Genomic DNA, 12,632 nt, shown 5'->3' on the forward strand with positions numbered 1-12,632 from the left:
ATGCCACATATTTCAAAAAAAAGTCCACCTCAATGCCACATATTTTAGATTTTGCCATGTCATTATAATTTCTCTAATTTATTTAAGCGTATCAGAATAATCAATCACATATCTTTGAATTCCTAAAATTGAGCGTAATCAATGACTGACAATTATATTAAATTTTGAATGGTAATGCAATAACTACATTCCATAATCATAGCATTTTTTGAATGTTAAATTTGTACGGAACTAATTAAAATTGAAGAAGATAATTATATTGAAAACCTATTTTAAATTTTGACGTGTCATATCATATTCCATATTTATTTTAGACCAATCACATGTCCTAAAAATCCTAAAATTGGGCGTAATCATTGACTGACAATTATATTAAATTTTGAATGGTAATCATTCCATGTATCATAGCATTTTTTGAATTTTGACTTTGTACACAACTAATGAAAATTGAAGAAGATAGTTATATTGGATATACTGTCACAATTTTTAAGCTTATCATGTATCATATAACTAAGCGTTAAATCATATTAATTTATATATAAATAAAGTGTTTAAAAATTAAAATTGAAATTTATAATTATATTTTTATTTAATATTTAATATCCGTGAGTCGTTTAATATTTAGCTATGTCACAAATATATCAATTTTTAGTTTTGGGAATAATATATATATTAAAGTTTCTAACATAGTGATATAGATATTATAAAAAATATTTTTATAAATTTTAATATTACGTCATTAATAGTACGTATTAAACATTTTATGTAGGTCACCTTGATCATAGTAGATATGTATCACTGTTACAGATAGCAATCGGGTCGGTCGAAATTGGTTTCGCAAATACCAAAATTGAACCCAAACTTGAAAATTTTAGGAATCTTAAACCTGAACTTGAAGGATATTACACGAGTAATTATTATTTATTCAACAAATAATATTAAATATATATAAAATATTAAATATAAATATCTTAATTTTGTTTTAATTTTATTATATAGTAAATAATAAATATATTTTAAAAGATATTATGTATATATGTATGTATGTATGTATGTATGTATGTATGTATGTATGTATGTATGTATATATATATATTCGGGTTCGAGTTCGAAATGAGTTCCGGGTTTTCAGGTCGGGTTCGAATCAAACCCTATCCTGGCCCGAAAATTATTCGGATTTGAAAACAAATTTTTATCCGAAACCCTATAATTTGGGTTTGGTAAAACACAATCCGCTCGGTACGAGTTAGACTCGGGTCGGGTAGAATTGTGACTGCCCAATATCTCATGAAACAAAAATGTAGTATAACTATCATTATAGTGGATAGTCATTCAAATCTATTTATTCGATTTGACGTATAATTTTGATGTTCTTATTAACATAATGTTTTGTTTGATATATAATTTTAGTTTAATATTGTTTGACATATAATTTCACTTGAATTTTCTTGATATATAATAAACTTAAATATAAGAGAGTTATGTCTAATATAATTTTTTTCTTCCTACTTTATACTTTATTTGAAAATTCAAATATAATTATTTATTAAATGTATTTGTGAAATAATAATAACAAAATTCAATAAAAATTTGAAGATCGTGCGCGGAGCGCGGGCAAAAACACTAGTCTCATCATAAATAATAATCACTTTCCGCTGTGTTTATTCCCTTTCACTTTTTAACGTTACACAATTTAGTGTTTTGAAAGATGAACGCTATGAACATGTAATGTTTTACATCTAAATCGCTAGATCATGTTACGTTTCGCAGTGATTTTCAAATCTAAACGTAATTTGATTTAGAATTTTTTTTTTCTGAAAATGCATATTAATAAATGATATATTAGGTCATTACTCCAAGTTTTGTATTTTAGAAATTATTTATAAAATTATGACACATGACGCTTTTCTCTCATATATATTGCCGATCTATTTTGCCTCATTATTCAACTAGTTTTTATGTGGATTTTGACTTTGTATGTTCTAAGTTCTAACAGGCTAATTTTGTAATAGCCCGGGACATGAAGATCCAACATCTACCATCTGTAACCCGACCTTGTAAGAAACCATCTGCATTCATCCAGTATCTAACACTCACAGCAACATTTCAATCTGCTATAATATGCCAGTATCGTTGCCAACAAGGAATTTCATTTTTTTCTCGTACATATATTTTCAGTTCAAGTAAAATAGCCCGATCTCCCATCTCCAAGTATATTCGAACACATCTGCTGGTGCTACATGTTGATAGAGGAATTTGGTAATCAACAAAGATGAGGTTCATGGCCGGAATCAAGATCCGTGACGGTGGTTTTGGTCGCCGGAGAGTGGTGGTTGTTTGTTTTAGGGGGTGGCTGAGATTAGGGTTTTGAGTTGGTCTCACGTGCTCTCAACTCATGATCCCCCAATGTGCCTACGTACCCCTATTTATAGGGGATCAAGCCATACGTAGTTCTATTGGACCAAGAGTCCTAGTTTGATCAGGACTAGGCCTCTTGGCGATAAGGTCGGAGATAGGCCGAAGGCCCATCTTGGAGAATCCTACTCCTGTTAGAATTAGTCTTGAGTATGACTACCCCAGACTCCTAATCCAAATAGATCACGGATTCAACGATATCTCCACTACGAGAGATAGCATCTACCACGACTCTTATGGAGAAGTTATCTGGGAGAGCCATGGCTAACCCCTCGAGGTGCAGGGACATGTCCTCACCTCTCGGTGAGGTCTTCATCTTCAAACAAGGTAGACAAGGAGCCGAATTACACGATCGTCTCAATCCCCCGATGAGGGCTAACTCACCAGAATACAGGATCCAGACATATGATCGGCCTTCGTGTTACCCCGGAGGGCCTTCAAGAGCCATGATCACCTCAAGCCCCCACACGAGGGTTAACTCGGCAGATAGCAGGATTGAGGATTGTAGATCATGCCCGGATGAGCCCGGGAACTATCAGATGAGCCTGATAACTACCAAATGAGCTTGGTAACTACCAAATGAGCTTGGTAACTAGTCTTCATATCCCTCGGAAGGGTCGTCACGGAGACTCACTCATCCTCTCTCTCTCATCATGTATTTCATAACTATGCCTCGTTTGAGTCAAAGGACGCGCCCTGATAGGGAGGACGTGTCCTTCCCAATTCCCGTCTTCATCCCTGTTTACTGGACAAGAGACCGCACCTCCCGGGCCATGTCTGGGGAGGGCGCGTCCTTCCCTTATCTTGTCTTCAATCCTCCTTACTGGACAAGAGACCACACCTCCCGGGCCATGTCTGGGGAGGGCGCGTCCTCCCCTCCACATGATATACAAAAACGGCTACAACACCTCGGAAGAGTCGTCGTATCCCCCGGAGGGGTCGTCATATCCCCCCGGAGGGGTAGGTCTTCCTATCCCCGGAGGGACGGTCTTCGTCTCCCTCGGAAGGGTTGTCTCAGCGAATGTACACTCTCTCATAAGAAGAGCCTTCTTACAACACATCAGACAGGTCCTTCTTTAACATGAGGTCGCGCCCCCGGGGAGGCGAGGACACCCCGTTAAAGGCACGCCCTTGGTCTTCATCTCATTGTCAACTTCTTACAAGGGACGCGCCCCTCGGTCACCTCCGAAGAGGGCGTGCCCTCCTCCACATATTACAGGACGTGGGTGGACGGAGGTCGGTCGCGTCTCTCCATCAACACTCTCAAGTAAGGCGTCCCTCCTTGTGACTCGGAGGACGCGTCCTTTTCAAGCAACACCAAGGGTCGGTCGCGTCCTCACTTTATAAGCAGGAGGACGCGTCCTTCCTTTATATAGGACTCTTAGCCCAATTCATGTCTTACTTAGTTAAACTAAGTACATACTTGGCCCAACAAGGACCTAGCCAAATTTGGCTATAACAAGTACTCCCCAAATTTTCTTGATATTGGAGATATCAGGGAAATTTTTACTCCATACCACACATCCTCTTCCGAGAGGGCGTCCGCCCATAGAGGCGTGACGTAAGCCACTTCTATTCCTCGACATTCCAAGATGCAGGCTGTGCACAAGCCTTGCATGTATATAATGTCGGTGTCTTTGATCATTTAGCAAAGTTGCTAAGCATGAGGCTGTCGCGTCTTCTTGATGTGTTCATAAATAATAAGCAATCTTTATGTAGACAAAAGAAAACAGGGGGCGCGGCCTATCTGTTGTTGACAGTGGCGCAGCTTCGCTTATTCCTTCCAAAGGACACATTCAACCATAACATTCGCGCCAATGAACTTCAACAAAAGAAGGGCGCGCCCTCGCTGTGCGAAGGTTTGTGGGTTTTTTTTTTTTTAGCCTTAGTGTGTCCATGGTACCTGGGAATAGTAAATATAAGGCGCGACTTACAGAGTGGCGCTGCCTTGTTATAACATGACCCCTTTTAATTCTTTTTGTTAAAGAATTGCCTAAGCAGAGGGCGCGGCTGATGGCGCTGCCTTGCAATATTTCTTTTCTTTCAAGGACTGTATAAGCAGAGGGCGCAGCCTTACTTGTAATGTGGGCTCTTTTGATCTTTTCCAAGGATTAAGTAGAGGGCGCGGCCTTTGGCGCAGCTTTACTTTTTCACGCGTGAATCACTTGCTTAAGAAAATCAAGAGGACCACTCCCCAGTCCATACATCTTCCCATATGGGGCATCACGAATCTTATCGTGGTTTTCATAACTCCGGTGCATCGCACAGGTCCCAGAGCTCATAGATCAATGGGGAATGAATAGTATAAAATGTTATCCAGAGCATATCATGGATATGTAAGATCCAGAGCGTATCATGGATGCGCAAGTATAATGTCCAGAGCGTATCATGGATGCGCAAATATAGTATCCGGAGCGTATCATGGATATGTAAATAATCATAGCATCCAGAGTAGATCGTGGATGACATCCAGAGCGTATCATGGATGGTTAAAATTCATAGTACCCAGAGCTGGTCATGGATAATTTGGTAACCTTTGAAAGGCCTTAAGTGTACCTTGATCAAAGACCTTGCAGGTATCATGCTACGTTCCTGTAGAACGGAGGGCGCGCCCTCATCAAGATGGACAGCTCCTTTAGCATGTTGGACTTGACCTGCACTTTATCATGTATACGACTTAATACTGATGGTCAGTGTTACCTCACGACGCGCCCTGTTGGGGGAAGACGCGTCCTCCCAAATTATCAACCCTGGAAACGTGACTTTGAAACTCGGGGTGCGTCCAACTAGGAGGAGGTGCGTCTTTGAAGCATATTCCTCCTCAACCTTATTATCCTGGGGGCGCGCCTTCATGCGCTTCCTCAAGTGATGAGTACTTCCGAGAGGGCGCGCCCTAGGGAGGGACGTGACCTCTTCAAGACTAGTGAGCTCTTTCCTGAGTATGTTTGTCTCTTCGGGAGGGCGCGCCTTGTTGGAGGAAAGTGCGACTACTCCTCATGGAGAAGAGGTGTACTCCTCTTAAAGGTAACACCATATTACCTGTGAATTTACACATGTAGTAGTCTTAGGGAACCAAATACTGAGGGAGTTTAGTATTTACCTGAGGGCGCGCCCGGTCAGGGGAAGGCGCGCATCCTTACGACTTTTCGAGCTAGGTTCCATCTCAATAGCTCGCCCTTCGTAACTTTCCCGTTCATATCATCACATGTGGTCAGGCCTTCAACATGCGCCTCTCGCGAACCTCAAATTACTTGCTCTGGGGAGGGCGCGCCCCTTCAGAGAACCGTTGAGGCTTCCAGGGAGGCGATCTCCTTCTCGTAAAGACTCAAACCACAACAGACTTGTTAGCAATAACATGCGAAAGCATTGTGAGAATCTTACCCGGAGGTGCGCCTTCTTCGGAGGTGTTAGGGAATTCGTTCCTCACGGTGGTAGTCGAGCACCACATCACTTGGAGGCGTACCCTGTCAGGGGGAGGTGTACCCTGTCCGGGGGAGGTGTACTCTGTCCGGGGGAGGCGTACTCTGTCCGGGGGAGGCGTACCCTCTTCGTAGGTGTCAGGTCTCCGAAAATCACATCCTTCGCTGACTTCCCGGTCCAGAAAACCCTGATCGCAAATTAGGTTACCTCCTAGAATTTCGTTGATGATCGTCCTCCTTCAAACTCCCGATGGAGATATCGTCCTTTTCCTGAAAAAGTAGATGAAGGTCTCCTCCTCTTTTGTGCTCTAGCCATCGCCCTGCCGGAAAACGCTCCTCCTCTACGTGCGAATCTCCGTCGTGTGACATCTCTTCCTCCTAAGATGAAGATCTTGAATAGCCCCTCCTTCTAGCGCCAATTTGTTGATAGAGGAATTTGGTAATCAACAAAGATGAGGTTCATGGCCGGAATCAAGATCCGTGACGGTGGTTTTGGTCGCCGGAGAGTGGTGGTTGTTTGTTTTAGGGGGTGGCTGAGATTAGGGTTTTGAGTTGGTCTCACGTGCTCTCAACTCATGATCCCCCAATGTGCCTACGTACCCCTATTTATAGGGGATCAAGCCATACGTAGTTCTATTGGACCAAGAGTCCTAGTTTGATCAGGACTAGGCCTCTTGGCGATAAGGTCGGAGATAGGCCGAAGGCCCATCTTGGAGAATCCTACTCCTGTTAGAATTAGTCTTGAGTATGACTACCCCAGACTCCTAATCCAAATAGATCACGGATTCAACGATATCTCCACTACGAGAGATAGCATCTACCACGACTCTTATGGAGAAGTTATCTGGGAGAGCCATGGCTAACCCCTCGAGGTGCAGGGACATGTCCTCACCTCTCGGTGAGGTCTTCATCTTCAAACAAGGTAGACAAGGAGCCGAATTACACGATCGTCTCAATCCCCCGATGAGGGCTAACTCACCAGAATACAGGATCCAGACATATGATCGGCCTTCGTGTTACCCCGGAGGGCCTTCAAGAGCCATGATCACCTCAAGCCCCCACACGAGGGTTAACTCGGCAGATAGCAGGATTGAGGATTGTAGATCATGCCCGGATGAGCCCGGGAACTATCAGATGAGCCTGATAACTACCAAATGAGCTTGGTAACTACCAAATGAGCTTGGTAACTAGTCTTCATATCCCTCGGAAGGGTCGTCACGGAGACTCACTCATCCTCTCTCTCTCATCATGTATTTCATAACTATGCCTCGTTTGAGTCAAAGGACGCGCCCTGATAGGGAGGACGTGTCCTTCCCAATTCCCGTCTTCATCCCTGTTTACTGGACAAGAGACCGCACCTCCCGGGCCATGTCTGGGGAGGGCGCGTCCTTCCCTTATCTTGTCTTCAATCCTCCTTACTGGACAAGAGACCACACCTCCCGGGCCATGTCTGGGGAGGGCGCGTCCTCCCCTCCACATGATATACAAAAACGGCTACAACACCTCGGAAGAGTCGTCGTATCCCCCGGAGGGGTCGTCATATCCCCCCGGAGGGGTAGGTCTTCCTATCCCCGGAGGGACGGTCTTCGTCTCCCTCGGAAGGGTTGTCTCAGCGAATGTACACTCTCTCATAAGAAGAGCCTTCTTACAACACATCAGACAGGTCCTTCTTTAACATGAGGTCGCGCCCCCGGGGAGGCGAGGACACCCCGTTAAAGGCACGCCCTTGGTCTTCATCTCATTGTCAACTTCTTACAAGGGACGCGCCCCTCGGTCACCTCCGAAGAGGGCGTGCCCTCCTCCACATATTACAGGACGTGGGTGGACGGAGGTCGGTCGCGTCTCTCCATCAACACTCTCAAGTAAGGCGTCCCTCCTTGTGACTCGGAGGACGCGTCCTTTTCAAGCAACACCAAGGGTCGGTCGCGTCCTCACTTTATAAGCAGGAGGACGCGTCCTTCCTTTATATAGGACTCTTAGCCCAATTCATGTCTTACTTAGTTAAACTAAGTACATACTTGGCCCAACAAGGACCTAGCCAAATTTGGCTATAACACTACAATCCCGAGTCTCCTCCTAAACCGGGCTCTAATACCGCGTTAAATAACCGGCTCATCTAAAACATTACTCAGCATGCACGTCATAGAAGTTTTCTCTATGCTACAGACCTAAAAATTTACACTATCCGTTAATGAAAAGTGATCATAACGGTGTACAATTGAAAGAAGTACGTTATGTCAACCAAATTATGCAAGGAAAAGCAGAAGAGAATTAAATAAGCTGCGGTGCTTTTCTTGAATGGAGCTGACTTTATATCTCTCGATTACTTTAAAGAACAGCAGCAGCAACACAAAGTAACATCTTCTCAACGAAGGAAAGCACCTGTTCAATTCAAATCGATTATCACCTTCTTTTTCTCTTCTAATCAACGCTGTGTTGCTTTTAAATTAAAGCAGAGCTTTTAATTTCATTTTTCGATACAAACATCGAAGGCCAAACTGTTCAAAATTAACATATAAAAAGGCAGGATCCGCTGATATTCTAGTCAATAATCTCATCTTGTTGGTGGAAGTTTAGGTGGAGCAATTAACTTTCTATGTCATTTATCCACCTGATACACAAAGTGATCACTAGCTAGTTCTATCAGAACAAAACCTACTGTTTTTTTATATGAAATCAAAAAACCTGTGTATTGTTAAGCCTGCAGACAGACATTCTAATGTCGAATTCAAAAATTTCAGAAAAATCCTACTATACGATCCAGGATCCACATCCATACTGAATCCGATCACTTTGGCCTAGGAGCGGTATTTTTATTTTCATATATGACAGAATTCGCGACTGTAATTATATTATCTTCAGTTTGATTATCTGATTATCAATTGAAGTACGGAAGAAGTAGGACCTGTTAATCTTATTTGCGGATTATCTTGATCATAAATAGAACGTCGAGGACTTTACTTATATGGTAAGGAATCGAAACTTGCACACTGCATGAAACTTTAGCAATGTCTGTGGACTGAGAGGCCTGCATACAGGGAATTAGGTGAATTTAAATAACTGAAATGAAAAAAGAGAGCTGCATATGAGGGACATGTTTCCTTAATGCTTTATCAGAAACCAATAATCTTTAATACTGAGCAATGTAGCAGAATCAGACATGTTAGAAAAGCCAGTGACTGTACATGATCTAAAAGTTCAGTATGCTTTAAAGTGACCAAAGCAAGCACTCACTGTTGGAATCTGAAGATTATTATTAAATTAAAGAAACAAAGTAAAAGATTTAGTAGCAATGAAGTTTGAGAACTTCTGTCTTTTCATACGTGGATCCTGCATATTAAATTGCTTCGAAGAGGGAAATTATTATTGCATGCATGAAACGGAAAACACATGCTATATAAAGGCTGAACTTGCTTCATTCTTCATCAGTTCTGTACTGAGCTTCTTTCTTCTAGCAAAGTGATCTAGTAATCAAGTTCTGGTAAGATGGACAAGCTGAATTTTGTTAAAGATGGGGCGGTTAATTTGCCTCCAGGTTTCCGGTTTCAGCCTACAGATGAGGAGATTGTGTTTCAGTACTTGGCACGTAGAGTAACGTCCTCGCCTTTGCCTGCTTCAGTCATTCCTGACATTGAGAATATCTTCAATTATGATCCTTGGACCTTGCCAGGTTTGTTGCATTTTACATAGTAACTCGTGGTATCTTTCAATATGTCGCTACGTGTAGTATAAAAGATTGTAATGTCTATAGGTGATGTGGAGGAGGACAAGTACTTCTTTAGCAAGAGAGAAGATAAGTACAGGAATGGGAACAGAAGTAACAGAGCAAGTGCAAGTGGCTACTGGAAAGCCACAGGACTCGACAAACATATAACGTTCCCTACAAGGAGGAATATTAAGCAACCTATAATGGGAATGAGGAAGACACTGGTTTTCTACAGAGGGAAGCATCCTCATTCCTCCAGAAGCAACTGGATCATGCACGAATATCGGCTACTTCAATCACTAAACAATCAGGTAAACACACTGATATCTATGATGACTATGCATCTGGCTTGTAATAGATATGCATTCACTATTTTCCCACATTAATTTTGTTTAAATCTGCAGAATTGTATGAAGCAAATGGGTGATTGGGTTCTGTGTCACATTTTTTCAAAGAATGATGATGCAATGGCAGGCTCTCTGTGTTACGATGAATCGAGTTATTGTACCTCTTCTTCTACCTCATTCTGTATGGGTTCAAGTGTAATGGCAGACCAGCAGGGCTCCTCATATGAATCAGATCATGAAGAAACTAGTACTGCCTACAATATGTAGCTCGTTTCTACGTACGTTCCTCCATCAAATTAAAGCCAACTCCACAAGCATTTTATTTGTAAATTTGATGTTAGAAATTTTCATCTATTTCTTTAAAGATCATTTTCACTACATGCATGTGTAGAGCTTACAAATGAACTGAGTTGTGAAGAAGCTGAAACTCAAAGCGAGACAGCAATTAAATATATGTAAGATGTTTTGAAAGAAATAAACTTGATTTGTAAGACTTATCATGTTTGGTTTTTTAGTTCTGCAGAATGTGTTTCAGATTCCATTAGCTCCTTAGATTCGACAGTGACATTTATGGGTAAAATCTGAATCATACCGGTGTGAACCTATTCAAAAGATGATACGAAAGAAAAAATATAGGTCAAGTTTGTCATACGTGTATATTTTAAAACAGTTGAGTGTTTAATTAACTATATCCACTCAGCTAAGTGTTTGATTCCCTTACATGTATTTACAAACCAAAGATCTTAGCCTCTCCGGATATAGGTAGGATCTGATACAGTATGATCCTCGTCATCCTTGGAGAAATGGTAACTTAACATGGTAACTTAACATGATATCAGAGCTAAGTGTTGGCAAAAGTCTCGAGTTCAACTCAGAACTGGTAACTTCACAGATTCTATGTCCTTACGGTACACATATAATCTGCATTCAAGATGGAAAGGTGGGACAGGGAGTCTACATATCCTAATACTTGCTCCTCTTCTATTCAACTTTTTGTTATCAGTGTCTGAAGTAATATTTGTGGCTAATCTCAAACATGAACTTTACATCCTGTGCCAGTTTGACATATTAGTTGAAGATGCTAGCTTCTAACAGTAAAGATATTACCTGCGTGCACTAAGAATGCACGGAGCAATGACGTCAAATGCAGCTGGTACATGTCAACTAAACACCACTGATTTAATCCATCCAGTACGTAGTTAGTCGATGTTTCATCAACAGTTTTTCAAGTAATTAACTGTGACTTTCTACTCTGAGAGGTATTTTATTCAACTAAAGTAATTTGTCAGTGAAAAATTTTAGAGTAAAGAAGTGCATAATAATTGCATATTTGCATATAACAACGTAAAACATTTAAGGTTGCCATGCATATAAGGCTCCTTCGTGACAAGGATAAACATCGTATCCTATCAGTATGAACTTTAACGCAGGTGCATATCGTTTCTCCTTCAAGTACTGACGGTCTGAATTGACTCTTTGTTATACAAAAAAAATGCTTTGTTCTTATCAATCACAGAACACAGTTTCTTGTTGATGTTTTTAACTTACACTGAGAAAGACAAGCATGAGAACAGAGAATATGACATACTTAAATTAAAGACCAGGCGCAGATAAGAAGATAATAAGGTAAGCAGGCATCTTTTGTTTCCACTTAAAGACTTTTGATTACCAGTACTTACATTAACTTATGAAATAATGTTAGAAATCAGCCAAAAATTACTGAAAAAATTGAACTAAGTTGCATCAAGTCCAAAAGAGAAGCTCTTTGTATGTCTCAGACCGATATGACTTGGCTCAGAGTGGATTATATTGCCGGAAGGAGGTACTGGAAAGGCATTAGTTCCCGATGCATTTCACTTGTTTTGTCTCAAATTAATCATAGGCCATAAGGTAACATAATCAGCATACAACAAATATGAAAAAGATCGCAGTAACATGTAGCCAGCGAAATTTGCATAATCCCGTTCTGATCAAGATATTTTATAGCACTAATAAGCATGAATATAGATCAATGAACTTGCAAATTTCAGTAAAAGTTTATATATGTATAAGAATATCATAATTATAAAGAGTTGACATTTTATTTATATGAAGATTCTGTGCCACTGCTCAACTTGTACCATCACGAATAAAACACGTGCTCAACAATAAATTCTCCCATCAATCCAGATGCATGTGAATAGATAACATGCTAATCAGAGAAGTAGAAAGCTATTCTGATTATACTTTATATCTGAAGAAGTTTAGAATAGAACAATTGACCATGGCCTAATAAGAAAACGAAATTCTGTATTGTGATGTTCAAACCAATAAAGTTTTGACATTCTAATATCCTCAATAAGTAAGGATAGAATATATTCTATGAAATGGTGTGTGTTGACAATTGGTAGCTGTCGAGAAAACAGATATGGTTCCTATAATTCTCTTCTTTTGCTTTCAAGTTGAGAATCTAATCCGTCGAAAAGAAGAAAGAACTCTCCAGGGCTTCCTATATAAAGGAAGCTGCTTAGTCCAAACAAGATCACAACCAAAGCAAATACTGTAGTGTGAATTAAGGAAGAATTCGAAAGGGGAAGAGTGGTCTTGTATGAAGATACAGAGCCATTCATGTTTGGTAAGCCAAGGATGACTTGCCTAAATACCATCATAGTTACATTCATAAAAAAAATGAATGTAACAATTCTTATAAATGGTTTCTAGGAAGTCATTCTTGGCCGACCTCACTGGCTCTCACCTTCATGTCAG

General features: G+C 40.7%; 1 protein-coding gene across 1 annotated transcript; it reads left to right on the top strand.

Moving 5' to 3' along the window:
• Positions 1-9,236: 9,236 nt before the first annotated feature.
• Positions 9,237-10,380, top strand: LOC108226582 (NAC domain-containing protein 83). The gene is made up of 3 exons (XM_017401562.2): positions 9,237-9,504; positions 9,586-9,851; positions 9,945-10,380. Exons 1-3 carry the CDS (start codon positions 9,321-9,323, stop codon positions 10,152-10,154), a joined length of 660 nt encoding a protein of 219 aa, XP_017257051.1. The 5' UTR covers positions 9,237-9,320; the 3' UTR covers positions 10,155-10,380.
• Positions 10,381-12,632: the final 2,252 nt, after the last annotated feature.

Source organism: Daucus carota, chromosome 6, assembly GCF_001625215.2.
Source record: "Daucus carota subsp. sativus chromosome 6, DH1 v3.0, whole genome shotgun sequence".
Taxonomy (NCBI): Eukaryota; Viridiplantae; Streptophyta; class Magnoliopsida; order Apiales; family Apiaceae; genus Daucus; species Daucus carota.